Source organism: Rutidosis leptorrhynchoides, chromosome 2 (genome assembly GCF_046630445.1).
Source record: "Rutidosis leptorrhynchoides isolate AG116_Rl617_1_P2 chromosome 2, CSIRO_AGI_Rlap_v1, whole genome shotgun sequence".
Taxonomy (NCBI): domain Eukaryota; kingdom Viridiplantae; phylum Streptophyta; class Magnoliopsida; order Asterales; family Asteraceae; genus Rutidosis; species Rutidosis leptorrhynchoides.
The window spans coordinates 132,533,952-132,550,613 of NC_092334.1; the positions used below are offsets into that span (position 1 = coordinate 132,533,952).

The window sequence follows — 16,662 nt, forward strand, 5'->3', positions numbered from 1 at the left end:
AATAACAATAAAATAAAAAAGAATAAAGAAACACAATTAGTCCTTCGAGAGTTGAAGCAAATAACAGGATAGTGAATGACTTATGTTGAAGTAGAACAAACAAAATACTAGCTAATTAATAATGAAAAGAGTTGATTAATCAATTACCTTTAGTTTGTATCAATGAACTCGTTTATATCAACACTTCATCGCATTAAAGATCGGGTCTGTACAAAAATTAGTACAAATGAGGAATGTACAAACATATCAAAAGAGCAAATTCATGATTCTATAATATTAAGTATTTAAGTGTATACACGTAAACATGTGTAGTATTAGTTATCAGCCAAAAGTATGAGAAATTAAAGACCTGCACAAATGAGGAACCGAAGTCCAGTAACCGTTAGACGAGTCTTTTGTTGTCTGACTTGCAACCGATTTTGTATAATTTCGTCAATCATTTAGCAAGATTTCAAGATCATGAACCTTTGTTTCTAAATCAATACAGCAATTAGCATGCATTGTGCACAACTTAGTTAAATCTAACGTACCTTGGCAAAAACTACCAAAGTAAGCTGTATCTAAGAACCAAATTTGTAATCCGACATAATTTATAAAAGGATTAAACTTGATTATGTTGAACACTTGTTGATCATGTAGGCCTGGGTAAGTCAGCCTTGAGTCATACCAAAACTTGTAAAATTCAATTGTTTTGTCATTTGACTTCACATAATTAAAACCTCCATTTGGAGAGTTATTCAAGTCAGTTGAGTTTCCATTGAAATGATCACAAGCAATTTGGAAATCAGCATCCTTATGAAGATGTGAAAATGGATCTCTAAACCACATTATGTCTGCCTCCTGCAGGATATATACATAAAGAATGGTATCTAATAATAAATATTAATATAAAATATATAGATAGAATAAACAAAAGTGAAAGATTAAGGATTTTGACTTGTCAACTTCAACTTAGTAGTGTAATATTTAAGGGCCAGTGAATCATCTCATTAACCACCAATAACATGGAATCAGAAGTGTTACTGGGAGTACAAAAACTAACTTAAGTTGCTTTCTAAGGGCGCCATATAGCCTTCAAAACGACTTTTGAAGTTTTGCCAGCTTGAGTGTTATGCTTAATAAAGGAGCTTAGAGTGCCTAAGAGTTTATAAAAAGAAGTCAAACTAGCTCAACAATTAAGTGTTGAAACTTGGCTAGGTGCTTGTCGGGCAGAGGAACTGTGAAAGGTGTTTTGCTTTTCTAGTTCAAATGGATTACTTTTAAGTATGTAATTAGCCCTCTATCAAGAGGGAAGAGGGAAGTAGGGCAACAAGTAGTTGCTTTAACTTTCTTATACTTGTAACACTATTTTTTTTAAAGAGTCAAACTCACATAGAAAATACGATTTCACCCTACAAATATATATACATAGTTATTACGAGGCTTGAACTCCCACATTATTGGTTGATGAGCTCCTCACATTCTACTAGACTATAAGCCCTTTGGTATATTTGTAACATTATCTATCTCTAAATATATACAATAAAATATCAATAATGTGATTTATTGCAAATTATTAGTCGCATTATACAGTACAGTATTTTATGTAAATATTTTTTATTTGAAAATATTACTTTGATCCTCTCTCGTTGTAACGCCCGTTGAATTAATTTTTAACGTTAAAGATCCATCAATATAAGCAAAACTTCAAATCTTAAACTTATCAAATAATTATTTTTTAAATGTATTTAATTAATTTAGATTTATTGACTTTTAAATTTGAGATTTTCTACACATACAAAATGTCACGGACTTATCTCGATAAGCTCACGTGCGGCACTTAGTCTCTACTAAGTCAGCCTTACTCGGACCTTAAATGATTCAAGTAACCAAAAGAGAAAATATTATAGAACAAGTGGAATTGAAGAAAATACTTATATTGATTGAAAATGCTTTACAAGAGAGAATGTTTGAGATTTGAGGTGTGGTGTGCCAAATGAGGCCACCCCTATTTATACTACTCTTACATCAAAATGGATGGCTATGATTAAACTAAATCAATGGCTATGATCTAAGTACTAGAAACTTCATGACCTAGAAATATCTATGGAGTTTCCATACCATTGCATGGAAGAATCAAGGAGAGAATTCTAGACATCTTCCATATGCTTCTTGGGCCTTCCATGATTTGGGTTATAATCTTAGTGGGTTGGGCCACATAGTTGTTGGCTTGTGACATTCTCCCCCACCTAAGCTCGCGACGTCCTCGTCGTGTGATCCTCGTGATACTTCTTGATTTTGTCTGTGAACTGCCATAATAAGTCTTCGGCTTCCCAGCTTGCTTCACTATCGGGCAAGTTACGCCACTTAACTAGGTATTCTCTATAGCTCGGCACACCTCGTCTCCTTACAGTTCGATGCAACAAGATATCTTCCACCTCACGATCAAACGAAGTTGCAACTGCCATTGGTGCACGTTTGGAAACTCCTCGTTCTGGGTTTTCCTCGTCTCCATGATAAGGTTTTAGAAAACTTACGTGGAAGACTGGATGAATCTTTAATTTGGGCGGTAGTTGAACTCGATAAGATACATTCCCAACACGTCCAATTACCGGGAGTGGGCCTTCATATCTCCGGATCAATCCTTTGTGCACCTTCCTAAATGTTTTGAATTGTTGAGGTAAAAGCTTCACCATCACTTGGTCCCCAACTTTGAACTCAGCATGTCGTCTTTTCTCATCCGCCCATTTCTTCATTTTCTTGGCTGCCTTATCTAGTGATGCTCGCGCCAAGTCGGCTTGTTCGTGCCACTCCTTCATCGTTCTATAAGCGGCTGGGCTGCTTCCATCATATGAAGTGGCCAAAGCATTCGGGGTCAAAGGTTGGCATCCTGTCACCAACTCAAACGGACTCTTCCCCGTGGACTCACTCCTTTGCATGTTATAAGAGAACTGAGCAATATCAAGAAGCTTAGCCCAATCATGTTGATTTGCACTTACATAGTGTCGAAGATAGAGCTCCAATAGTGCATTCACCCTTTCCGTCTGTCCATCCGTTTGGGGATGAAAACTCGTGGAGAAATTCAAGTCTGTCCCCATGATCTTGAACAACTCCGTCCAAAAACGCCCCGTGAACCTTGGATCTCGATCACTTACTATCACATGCGGTATCCCCCAATACTTCACCACATTCTTGAAAAATAGTTTTGCGGTTTCATCCGCGGTAACTTTGGATGATGCAGCTATGAAGGTACCATACTTAGAAAATCGGTCTACCATGACTATAATACTCCCACACCCTTCCGACTTGGGTAAGCAAGTAATGAAGTCCATGGAAACACTCTCCCATGGTCCCTTCGGTGTAGGTAGCGGCTGTAATAGTCCTCCTGGTTGGCGTTGCTCTATCTTGTCTTGTTGGCATATTAGGCATGTTCGCACGTACGTCTCTACGTCGTCTTCCATCCTTGGCCAATAATAAGTGCCTTCTACTAATGCCAGCGTCCTCTTGAAACCTGGATGACCAGCCCACTTTGAATCATGACACTCCTTCAAGATTGTCCGTCTAAGATCACCCCACTTAGGCACATATAACCGGTCTCCTTTGGTGAATAATAGATCACCTTTGAGCCAAAACCTTCGCGTTTTCCCATCTCGAGCCAATCCAACAAGGTTTTTGGCTATAGAATCATGCTCTAATCCCTCCTTTATACGATCTTGAAGGAAGAATTGTGGTTTTGTGATCGCTGCAAACTCCGCCTTACGACTTAGTGCATCAGCTACCACATTGGCTTTCCCAGGCTTATACTCCAACACATAGTCAAATTTGGCTAGGAAGTCTTGCCAACGAGCTTGTTTGGGACTCAACTTCTTTTGGGTTTGAAAATAACTCGTTGCCACATTATCCGTCTTAATCACGAACCTTGATCCCAAAAGATAATGCCTCCATGTCCTCAAACAATGAACCACTGCCGCCATCTCCTTCTCCTGCACAGTGTACTTCCTTTCCGCCTCGTTAAGTTTTCGGCTTTCGAACGCGATTGGGTGACCCTCTTGAATTAGAACTCCTCCAATAGCAAAGTCCGATGCGTCTGTGTGTAACTCGAACTGAATGGTCACATCCGGAAGTCTCAACACCGGTTCTTCCATGACCGCTCCTTTCAACTCTTCGAATGCTGCTTGACATTTCTCATCCCACAACCAAGCTTTGTTCTTCTTTAACAATTCTGTCAATGGAGCCGCTTTCGCCGAGTATCCCTTGATAAAACGATGATAGTAGTTTACTAAACCAAGAAAAGATCGTAAATCAGTCACCTTCATTGGTGCCTCCCACTCTTGAATTGCCTTGACCTTAGCCCCGTCCATGAGTAACTTCCCATTTTTATTTCGATGTCCAAGAAAATCCACCTCCTCTAATCCGAATGAACATTTCTCTAGCTTCACATACAACTCGTTGTCCCTTAGTACTTGGAATACTTGCTTCAAGTGCCTCACATGATCTTCCATGGTATCGCTATACACGACTATGTCATCCAAGTACACCACGATGAACTTGTCGAGGAAGTGGTGAAATAATTTGTTCATCAAAGTACAAAATGTGGCAGGGGCATTGGTTAAGCCAAAGGGCATGACTAGGAATTCATAAGCGCCATACCTCGTCACGCATGTGGTCTTAGCCTCATCTCCTTCGGCAATTCGGACTTGATAATATCCCGATCTCAAGTCTAACTTGGAGAAGTATCTCGCCTTCCCAAGTTGATCGAACAAATCAGCAATAAGTGGGATTGGGTATTTGTTCTTGATAGTTACCCTGTTGAGTGCCCGGTAATCTATACACATCCTCAAGGACCCATCCTTCTTTCTTTGAAATAGCATCGGAGCACCATACGGGGATTTTGACGGTCGGATGTATCCCGCATCCAGCAACTCCTTGAGTTGTCTTCGCAACTCCTCCAACTCGGGTGGTGGCATTCGGTATGGGGCTTTGGAAGGTGGTTTTGATCCCGGCTCCAACTCGATCGCATGGTCAACCTCCCTTCTAGGTGGTAACTTCTTTGGTAACTCCTTGGGCATGACATCCTTGAACTCATCAAGGACCTTCTCAATTTCCTTGGGTACCTCTAGTTTTCCCTTATCTTCAACCGTCTCTTGCTTTGCTACCGCTAAATAGCATGTCTCATTCTTGTTGTACCCCTTCTTGAATTGCATGGCCGAAAGTGACTTGGATGCACTCTTGCTTCCACGTTCGGTTGACACCATACAAGTCTTCTCACCATCCAAGATACACAGTGAATTAGCAAACGGCATAGGGAAACAGCGTACCTTATCTAGGAACTCCATCCCAAGTACCAACTTGAAGTCGTCCATAGGCACGACTGAGAGATCAATCATTCCTTCCCATTCTCCAATCTTCACATATACGTCTTTAGCCACCCCACTAATCGGTCTGGCACTCGTGTTCACCGTCTTCATCATGCCACTCTCTTTTGTTTCCTTAAGTCCTAGCCTTTTAGCTTCATCGGTGGAGATAAAGTTATGAGTTGCTCCCGTATCCACCAAAGCTCGTACCCGATCTCCACAAATGTTAATATCTACGAATTGGAGTCCTTTAGCCACTACCTTGGGTATCTCCGTCTTAGTCTTGATTGCGTTAAGGATATGCATTGATCCTATGCACCGCTCCTCATCCTGACAACCCGCCTTTTGAGCTTCCATAACATGAAGGCTAGCTTTCTTCGGACAATCTCGGGCTCTATGTGGTCCATCACATATGAAACATCCATCATTCTTGTAAGAAGTTTTTATGCTCTTGTTATTCTCGGTTGGTGGCTTACGTGTATTATCATTCCTTGATTGGGCGGGCTTATCTCCCCCACCTTTCTCATGGCTCACCTTCTTATCTTTTGACTTGAACGAATCTTTCCTATTAGCATGGTCGACTAGTGCCTCCGCTTGAGCAATTGCGGTGGCAAGGTCTTGGACTCCTCGTCTCTCCAACTCCGTTTTAGCCCAATGTTACAAACCATTGAGAAAATAGAAGAGAAGAATATCATCGGGAATATCTGGGACCTCCAGGCTAAGGTTCGTGAATTCTTTAATATACTCCCGAATCGTCCCGGAATGATGTAATTTACGTAGATGACTCATCGCATCCTTTTGAGCATTCTTGGGGTATAATTGATTCTTAAGTTCAGTAAGGAAATCATCCCAAGTATCAATAGTAACCGTACCTTTCTCGATATCTCCATATCGACGACGCCACCATAATGCTGCGGTATCCTTCAGGTAACGGGTTGCCGTCTTGATCTTCATTGCATCATCCACTATGTTGACTCCCTCCAAGTATTGTTCCATCTCCCATATAAAATCATCAACCGCTCGGGCTTCCCGCTTCCCCACGAACGGTGACGGCTTGGGAACGTCCACTTTCAGAGCATTGCATCCAGTGTTGCCACCCTCACTAGCCATGAATCTCAAACAAGAGTTCATGTTGGTTTGTAAATCCACGAGGCGTTGGTGAATAGTGGAGACCTCCCCCTCCATTTCGCCTCGCAACTTCGTAATCTCATCCATGAGCATACCCCTTAAGTCATGGATCTCATGTCGCATGTCAACGTCTAGCACGTTGATTGCACTCTTGCAATCATCTTTCAATTCGTCAAAGTCCCCGTCCAAACCATCCAAACGTTGGTGGACGTCTTCGACCTTTGCTTTCACGTCGTCCATGGATGTCTCTACATCCATGATCCTCTTGTCCAAGTTTGCGACAAAGTCTTTGGACGTACCTCGGTTCTTCTTGGCTCCTTGGCGAGTCTCTACCCGACCACGAGTCTCATCACCCATCACACCACTTGTTGCGCTCACATTCTTCTCGATCTCGGTTGCCATCTCCTTGAATCGACCTTGCTCTTGATACCAAATGTCACGGACTTATCTCGATAAGCTCACGTGCGGCACTTAGTCTCTACTAAGTCAGCCTTACTCGGACCTTAAATGATTCAAGTAACCAAAAGAGAAAATATTATAGAACAAGTGGAATTGAAGAAAATACTTATATTGCTTGAGAATGCTTTACAAGAGAGAATGTTTGAGATTTGAGGTGTGGTGTGCCAAATGAGGCCACCTTTATACTACTCTTACATCAAAATGGATGGCTATGATTAAACTAAATCAATGGCTATGATCTAAGTACTAGAAACTTCATGACCTAGAAATATCTATGGAGTTTCCATACCATTGCATGGAAGAATCAAGGAGAGAATTCTAGACATCTTCCATATACTTCTTGGGCCTTCCATGATTTGGGTTATAATCTTAGTGGGTTGGGCCACATAGTTGTTGGCTTGTGACAAAAAACTATGCAAAAAAAAAAAAAAAAAAAAAAAAAAAAATCTACAAATGATTTGGACCAATCATGTAAGAGAGAGATATATGAAAGAGAAAAACACAGTTTAATTTGATTGGTCAATAAATCATGTCATGTCATTTTATAAATGTTTGTTTGTAAACTTTTTGTAATTGTAGAATTTCTCTTTAAATTTAGTTTAATTACTTATTTTATTTTAATGTGAAACTATTTTTATAGATTCAATAAAATGACATAGTTTAATTGAAATAACCACCAAGAGCAACATACTTATAATTTTTTCACTGTTTAAATAAAGCTTATATATCAACTCTGAATTGATCACAAAAACTAAAATAAATAAGTATTTAAAGTTTATGATGTTAGTTGTAAAAGAATTTACAAAATAAAATCAATTAATTAAATACAATTGGAACTAAAAAGAATTATTAATAAATTGAACGTTTGAAATTCGGTGAATTGGTGTTATCTTAACTTGATGTTTAATAAATTCAGTTTTGGTGAAATTTGGAGACGATGGATTCATATATGTTTAGAGTCGGCTCGTACATCCATTTTGGTTCACTACTACATTTATCCTCATTTAGACCCCCATATATAGACGTGTTAATAAATTAACACGTCTATATAAACAAATAGACACGTCTAATTAGAATAAAAGGCGGAACACCTCTAATTAACGTGTTGACACGTCTAGTTGACATATTTAGACGTGTTGTTGATAAAAAGGGCGGAACACCTGTAATTAACATATTATTTAGACGTGTTGACACGTCTAATTGACCAATTTGAAGGAACACATCTGATTAATCAACACGTCTAACTAATTCAACACGTCTATATTAATAACAACCAAGAACGCGTCTTATTTTAAATCCAAAGAACACGTCTAGTTAACACTATATGTTCTAATTTTTTTTTTTTTTTAAAGGTTAGATGTTGGAAACATCCTCATTCCATATATAAATAACAAAAAAAAATAAAAAATAAAAAATACGTGAGTGTATGTTGGTGTCGAGCGAGAGACGAATCAGGGAAGAAGAAGACCCAAAATCAATCTCAAAATCGTTAATGCAATCACATAATTGGTAGATTAGAACCATCTCAACTATTGTAGAACCAACCAAATCATCATCGATCTTTACTTTTGTGCTAAATTGGGGGTTTTGAAACCCTAGAATTTAAGGTAGGAATCTTTTTGTTGAATTTTTATGAAACTGATCATACTCTTGTTTGTAGTTAGTGTGATTTAGGTTATATATGTCATGAATATGCACAATAACGAATTTGAAAGATGATTATGAGTATGAACTTATATTATGTAGCAATTATGAAAGTAGGTTTTGGTTAAGATGATGATTTTTGGGTTGTGATTGTTGATTTGGGATTAAAAGATGTCACTAACACCTTTTTATCTTTAATTTTTTGTTAGTGATGTTAAACTATCAAGTTGTGTATTGGATAATAGAGAGCAGCGTTTGGAGCAAGTTGTGTATAGGAGTAATTTGTTTCCAGGTAACTCTTTTAACATATTGATCAACGTGATTGTAATATAGTTCTTTAACTACTAGTAGCATGTATACATGCCTTCGTAGTAAATAAGAGTTTTTTTTATGTGGTGAATGTATATGCCTATTTGTAGAAAGTATAGTTGTTAACAAACTGATGAAGAACATTACAATTAAACATATTAAATTTGAAAATGAAAACAAGTTAACAAGGAAGATTTTGAATAGTTGGTAATGTGAATATTACTGATTTCATTATAATTGAACATAGCTAAGATTTCATAATATAATGTTGTATTCATATTAGTTTGAAGGTTCCGGTTATGCAGTTATGGATAAATTTATATTTAAATTTAACATCGTATGTAGTTTTGAATAGGTAGACTTAATATTAATGTTGTTTTTTTAGGTTCAAGTGGAACTAAAACTAGGCGTGAAGGTAAGGAGCTAGCAAAGGATTAGCCGGACTCATTTAGCTAGGAAGTGGGTTGTAAGCTCTTTCTTAAACTCGCTACTTTTGAACAACTTTGTGAATGCACGAATGTGATGTGTTTTTGTAAAGATAAATATTTTGGGTCTTTTGTTGGTGTATGGTATGTTTACATGGTGTATGTTTATTTTTGCAAAATGGTTCAAGATTACCTTATTGTAAATCTGGGTATTGTTAAACAAGTATTAAAGTTGTATGCTACCTTTATGATGTCTTACTGCAACTTTACATTTTGAAAGTGCATGAATATCTAAACATGTTGTTGGACTTTTAATGTGAAATTTTGGAAGTGGGTCAAGTGGTTAAATGAGTCTCTTCTATAACAAGTTTAATTATACTCATTTAGCTTACGTATGTCTTGTACCTTGTTTAAAATGGATTGTTTAAAATTCTAATAAATTTTCTTGTTTGGTTTTTTTGGTCCTTTTTTTTGCAGAAAATTATCGATCTATTTGTTCGTTGTTTGAATGATTCCAGCTGGAGAATTACCAGCACGGATATGTTAGTTTATTCATGTACTTTACCAACACTATACATAGTTAACAATGTATGTCTTTGATAATTTAGCTTATTTTACATCAAAAGTTTATTGAATATTCTTTTAGAATGCATGAACCAATGGACTTTGACTTTTTGTGTAGCTTTTTGATGATACTTAATAACTCGAGACAAATAGTGTAGGAATCATAATGATGTACAATTATTCATATCTACAGGTTAGTTGAAAAAATTAACGTGCCTATCAAGCCGTTATTGCCACTTTTGTGATGTAAAATTACTACTTTACATCATTTGTGGTATGTTGATGTAATTATGGGTCATTATTGCCACTTTTGTGATGATATGGGTCAACTTTGCTTCTGCATAATGTTGTTGGCACTAGGAGGCAAGAGGCAGGAAGGCGTCGGAGGAGTGTTGGTAGAGAATGGCATGTTGGATGGGTGCTCAAAGAACGATCTATAGCTACAAAGTATATTTTAGTTTAAAGTTGCCTCCATTGTAAATTACATTTATGACTTTTTTGTAAATACTTTGAAGTTATTTATATATATGCTATTATATATACAGTTTGATTTTGTAGTAAATGTAATTTGGTATATTAGGTGCATTTGGTATTTGGCGGGTATAATTTGAAATATTTGGTATTTAGAGGGTATTATTTGAAATATTTGAGATTTTAACCAGGGTTAACATTTACCAGGAACACGTCTAGTTGATAACGGGAACACGTCTAATTTAATCAATTAGACGTGTTAATTTACAATTAGACGTGTTAATTTAATCAATTAGACGTGTTCCGGGAACGTCTAATAGACAAAAAAAGGAGGAACACGCCTAATTGAGATTTTTTAGACGTGTTCCTTGAACCGCTCTATTTGACCTCTACCAATTAGTGCTGTCACATGTAGACGTGTTGAAAAACACGTCTAAAAAGCTTTTTTAACACGTCTTAATGACAATTTTTGTAGTAGTGGTTAACGGTAGTACAACGAAAGAAATTTAGCATAAAGAGTGGTTTAAGGCAAGGTGACCCTCTTAGTCCATTTTTGTTTATTTTGGTCATGGAGGGACTTCATATAAATTTTAAGGCAACGATGGAGGCAAACTTGATTAGAGGCGCATGTGTTGGTACTTCAAAGTATAAGGTACACACTTATTTTATGCGGATGACGCTTTGTTGTTATCGGAGTGGGATGAGGAATCCGTTAGAAATATTATGCGCATTCTACATTGTTTTATATAGGATCGTGTCTTAAAATAAATGTTACAGAATCTCATGTATATGGCATCGGTGTGTCTAACTTGGAGATAGATTCTATTGCATCACATATGGGTTGTAATCATGGGTGTATGCCTTTTATGTATATTGGTTTTCCAATGAGAGTTAACATCAATTTGGTGTGTAGTTGGTCGCCTTTGATTGAAAAGTTTCGTACTAGATTGTCTAATTGGAAGTTAAATTTTCTTTATATTGGAGGTCGAACTACGCTTATTAAATCGGTTCTTGGGAGTTTAGGTGTTTATTACCTTTCGTTATTCAAATGTTCCGAAGTTGTGTTAAAACAATTGGAGCATATTCGATGTTCTTTCTTTTGGGGAATTAGTGAAGGTCAAAAGAAGATTCATTGGGTGAAATGAGAGAATGTGTTGGCAAGTCTTGATAATGGTGGTTTGGGGATTGGAAGTCTTAAGTCCTTTAATCTTGCTCTTATGTTTAAATGGTTGTGGAGGTTTTTATCGGATTCTAAAAGTATTTGGTCCTAGCTTTTCGAAAAAAGGTATTTGGTCGTATGTTATCATTGCAATACATGGTAGTAAAGGTGGTTTGGAAGGTGTCAATTTAGTTAGATTGGATATTTGGCGAAACATGGTTATGTCGTATTTGTTAGCGCAAAATTCTGGGTTGATTCCAAAGCAGGCGATTAGATTCAAGATTGGTAGAGGAGATAAAATCAAATTTTGGAAGGATCTTTTGATTGGAGACGAGCCTCTTTGTTTTCGGTTTACTGGATTGTTTCATCTTGATGTTAATCAGGATTGTATTGTTATGGATAGAAGGGAAAATAACTTATAGAAATGGCACTGGAATCGTGAGTTTATTGGTCTCAGTAATGAAGTTGGTCCCGAATGAAATAAATACGAGTATATTATTATGGCATTTATATTTGGATCGGTTGCCTACACGAAGTAATCTTATACACCAAGGAGTGATTGTCGATGCTGCTGGTTTTCCTCATTGTAATTTTCGGTTGGAAGATGTACACCATTGTATGTTTTCTTGTGTAGTGGCAAAATATATTTGGAGAAAGTTAAGCTTTAGAGATTTCGTAATGGAGCTATTTTATCGGAGGATTCTTTAAAGGCGAATGAACTCTTTGACTGTCTTAGTTTTTTTCATTCACTTGGCTAACTAGTATATGTAAAGTTTCTATTTTGTGGACTAATTGGTTTTAAATGCCATTATAGTTGTTTTCTTTTGCTTCTAGCTTCTTGCTAGAAACCTAATAAAATTTTTCGTTCAAAAAAAAAAAAAAATTACGTTTGAAATAATTATATTGATAGTTCTTTAACGTCAACAATTAACGAGGGACCGCTCTCGTAATAATTGGATACACATATATGGATGATTTATATATAGTAAAAAAGATTTAGAGATCTAGTTAGTTAATCACAAGGAAATTTTATTAAGGAGGTAATTAAGAAGTACCGTGAACACGAAGCTATATCCTAGATCAAGAACATCTCGCAAAAAATTAAGTCTTCTCCACGTCATTTTCAGATAATTGGTTGTCATATATCGTGTTTCTCCTGTAAAGTTCATCCTCGAACTCTTAAGATTGTAACAATGGGGATGTAGCTTCAAGCAACGATGATAAGCGATTTGGTCCAAACATACAACAACCAAGTGCTTGACAAGCCACTCTGTTTGGTTTCCGGTTCGAAAGCTCTCCAAAAATAGATCGAACATAGAATTTGGTGCGGCCCATGCATCGTATATAGTTGTAACTATAACTGTATTATCGTCCATTGCTGCGTGTTTTAGTATGCTTTCCAAGTCTCTAGGATTATCCTAGTGAACAGAAATTAAATTAATAATTAATTTCACGGTCATAACTTCATTACGCAATTGTATTTACACATCAACTTCTGAAAATGTTTTAGGTTAGATTGGCTTATAAGGGGGACTCAGCGTTCTCCCGATGGTTTCGTTCTTTTGTCGGGAATGATTTAGGTGAATCCTGATTTACCGTTTTAGTATTTATTGTTGCCTTTAATAAAAGTATTTAACCTTGTTTGTTGTTATCAGCTAGCTTGACATAATGTTTATCGACCATGTTGGTGGCCGTTATTTTGTTTAACTTAGCTTGTTTGTTTCTGCTTAATGCGGTTTGTTTTAGGTTAGAATAATGAATTCCGATGATTTGGATTTGTATCTTGTTAATCTTCGAATTCGTTATTTATGTTTTTCGCCAAAAGAACTTTTGAAAGTGTCAATTAATTATTAGACTACACATTAATTTTATGGCTCAAGTCTGATTGTGGACTCGGAATCTGATTGTGAACTTATATTGAGACAGAGTCAAAATTTAAAGTTAAAGAGCGATTTATAGAGGGTTGATTGAAACTTTTATTTAAAGAACTAAACGACCCTGAGCACTACCCAGGGTCCCATTTCCGCCACTGGGCTAATTAAGGTCCTAATATCATCTATACTCTAATCTAAAGTTTAATATTAACGAGGTTAATTGTTACTATCGCGACAACTTTTGAGAACAATGTATTTGACAAAAGAACAAGAAGAAGCATAAATTAATTAGTTAGATGCTTACTGTATTTGCTTGATAATAGTCGGTACTGAGAATTGTGTTGTAGGAGATAGGAGGTGGAAAAACTAATAGTAAAAGAGTTATTGTAAACGAACAAACAAGTAACAACCGGTTTCGGAGTTGTGCTGAAAGGCGGCGAGTGGTGGTGCGACTGTTGTGATATGTCATTTGGATCACCAGGGGACACCTTGTTGTGTCTACTCACATGATCGGTTTTAGATATGAGGCAGGTAACTTGTTTATATGAGTGCATTATATTCTTCTTAATTATTGAGTAGTTAATTAAATTAAATAGATATATAGTTATTATAGATAAAGAGGATGACACTTCATAGTACCACACACTTCATTTCTCGCATAACTTTCATTTTAAGTTTTTATTTTTTAAAATCGAATTAATTACAATTATTATGAATATACACGGTGGCGGAACTTGAACCCAACCACAGATGGGGCTAGTTTAAATTTTATTAAATTTTTCAATGACAGCTGGGGCGAACATTAAAAAAACAATTTTTAGTAACTTTTTTTATTTTTTTAGTGTTAATTTTTAAATAAAAAACCCCAATTGGGGCGAGTGCCCCGCCCCGTCTCCTAAATGCTCCGCCACTGAATATACATAATTATAATTATCATAAGATATTGCACATTAATCATGTTGATAGCTTCACACCATAATGGCTAAGCATAACTTATATAGAATCGTACTTGCACATATATCTGGCAATGCGTCATTTTAAATCACGTTTCATAGCGCCGTTCATTGATTAGTGGTGCGTCATGAGTGTGGACATTTAATGACTATATTGTTTCATAATCAGTTTCAATCACTATTTTGCCAGGTCTGCCAGCTGTTTGCAGGCCATTTTCACTTCTATTTAAAAGGCTTTTGTCATCCAATTTCAACATACCTCTCCTCACTCTCTCACTACAATACACTTTCTCTCACTAGAGCTTTCAAGGCCTTCTCACCTTCGAGCGGAAAATTAAGTACCCGGAGGCGAACGCCGAAGATTGTAATAGGAGCGGTCTAGAGGATGCCAGCACTTGTAATGGTCCAGATCTCGTTTGTAAACGGTGAACGCTTTTCTTAATTTAATAAAGTTATCTTGTTATTTTAAGTTGCTTTCATCTTGCATGCCTATCTATCTGTTACAAATGTTTATTATGTGTTGAATACTTTATCTGAACCTTATGCTATTGTTATGCTGAAACCTTGACGGTTAAAAGTTTAATTTACGGATCACCCTTTCCGCTTACTCACTTGACTATAACCTAGTATTAGGACCTGATCAACCCTAGGATACAAGGTAAGTAGTTATGTGTGCTTAACGTCACAATAGGGATATCGTACCTACGTACGAATAACCATTTATTCGGCAAAGAAGAGCTGCACATTTAGGTTGTGATTAGAGTATGCATTATAGAGTTCAGTGAACACTGTCTTGCTCAGAAGCATGATTCGCGTCAAAAGCAACGTTCTTGAGATGTTGTAAGATGATCTTGGGTTGAGTAAGTGATCGTAAAGGAGAGACTTCTAATCCAATTAGCAGTACCTTCGAATATCTAAGATTGCACATCTGTTAATGTTAAGGCATAACTTAGTATTAAGTGGTGGAATATTGCTTTAGTCAGACTAACTAGGATTAAGAAAAGCTGAGACTTTCCTTTAGGGATATACCACTTTGTTCATGTACCTAGGATTTCATCCATAAGGTCGTTTAAACCCTCTAAGGTTAACGTTGGGAGTAGGGATATCCATCTTAGCCAGAATCTTCAAGGCCTAAACTCTTAGTGACAAATCAATTAGGTTCATAGCCCAGTTGATTGAGGTTTAGTGTTTATTCTAGGAAGTTAAACTCTTATGATAGTTTTCCATCAGAATTCTATTCTTCATACCTATCTATCTTTATCTTTATAATTATATTATAGCTATATTAGTTAATCTTAACCTATCACCACTTGTTGCTAGGGTTAACTATATAGGCACTTTTATCCCACGTTACTGAGCAAACATACAAAAATATGAACCTGAGTTATATTTACCACTTACTCGTTAAAAAGGAAGACAAGTAGGTAAGTTATAACTAGGAACCCCAGCTAAATATAAATAATAAAACCATCGCTTTCTTTTGGTAGCTAATTCTGACATGTTGCGACCTAACGACATCGCACAAATAAAATCGTCCGTTTTGGCCATATCACACTCCATCATTATAGGCTGTCTGCTAAAGCATGGGGTTTATAGCGACTGTAATTACGTTCTTTCAGAGTATGCAATAAAATTGAGATAAACAAAGCCTTCTGAATCGAAAGGTATACATTTAAGGTAGAAGCACATGGCTGACAGGGTTGCTAGAAACACCGTGAGAACCTTCCTGTTCGATTAAATCGAAAGTACATCGAGGTGATAGCGGACAACTTCAATACTTTGTGCTCAATTGACTACCTAAAAAATTCGTGCGATTTAAAATGATGACTGAGTATATGATTTAAGCAGACATAGAAATATGTTCAAGTAATTTAATGCTAAAGTGATCGTCAAAAAGTCTAGAAGGAAAATCTGATAAGTTTATTGATTTTCAAAGACTAAAAGCATAGGTACTTAAAATTAAAATTAGAAAAAATGTTCGTAATAAAAGGCATAAACGATGTTAAAACTGTAATTTATAGTTCAGTTCTGATCCCAGGAAAATTGAATAATTCATCTTCTCACAAAAATATGTTTTTATGCTTCGATAGCTGTAGTATTTGTTCTTGATTATGTATGATAAATGGCGAGTTGATTAGTTCTCAAATTCATGCTTGTGATTAGTTTATCATTTTAACTCACCATGCTGTATATTTTTGCATATTATTTTTAGATATATTGCATCTTAATATGAAAAAGATAAAAAGATTTTAGTGTTTTAGCATTTTTGCGTGTTTCAAACTATAAATTATTGCATAACAGTAGGTGGTTACTTCATAAACTCCGTATGTGTGGACCAGGGGG

General features: G+C 36.5%; 1 protein-coding gene and 1 long non-coding RNA gene across 6 annotated transcripts; one reads left to right on the plus strand and one right to left on the minus strand.

The window, feature by feature from the left end:
* Window positions 1-161: 161 nt before the first annotated feature.
* Window positions 162-13,920, minus strand: LOC139888278 (uncharacterized protein At4g15970-like). Its single transcript, XM_071871296.1, has 4 exons — window positions 13,777-13,920; window positions 12,548-12,910; window positions 350-840; window positions 162-206 (listed from the first exon to the last, which is right to left on the minus strand). Exons 1-3 carry the CDS (start codon window positions 13,918-13,920, stop codon window positions 433-435), a joined length of 915 nt encoding a protein of 304 aa, XP_071727397.1. The 3' UTR covers window positions 162-206; window positions 350-432.
* LOC139891418 (uncharacterized) lies at window positions 8,250-10,427 on the plus strand. Of its 5 annotated transcripts, none has more exons than XR_011773645.1 (5): window positions 8,250-8,527; window positions 8,774-8,856; window positions 9,259-9,339; window positions 9,776-9,886; window positions 9,981-10,427. It is a non-coding gene; the product is annotated as an uncharacterized lncRNA (long non-coding RNA). The 5 variants fall into 5 exon arrangements; XR_011773647.1 differs by having other exon boundaries at window positions 9,776-9,854; window positions 9,981-10,425; XR_011773644.1 differs by having other exon boundaries at window positions 10,056-10,424.
* Window positions 13,921-16,662: the final 2,742 nt, after the last annotated feature.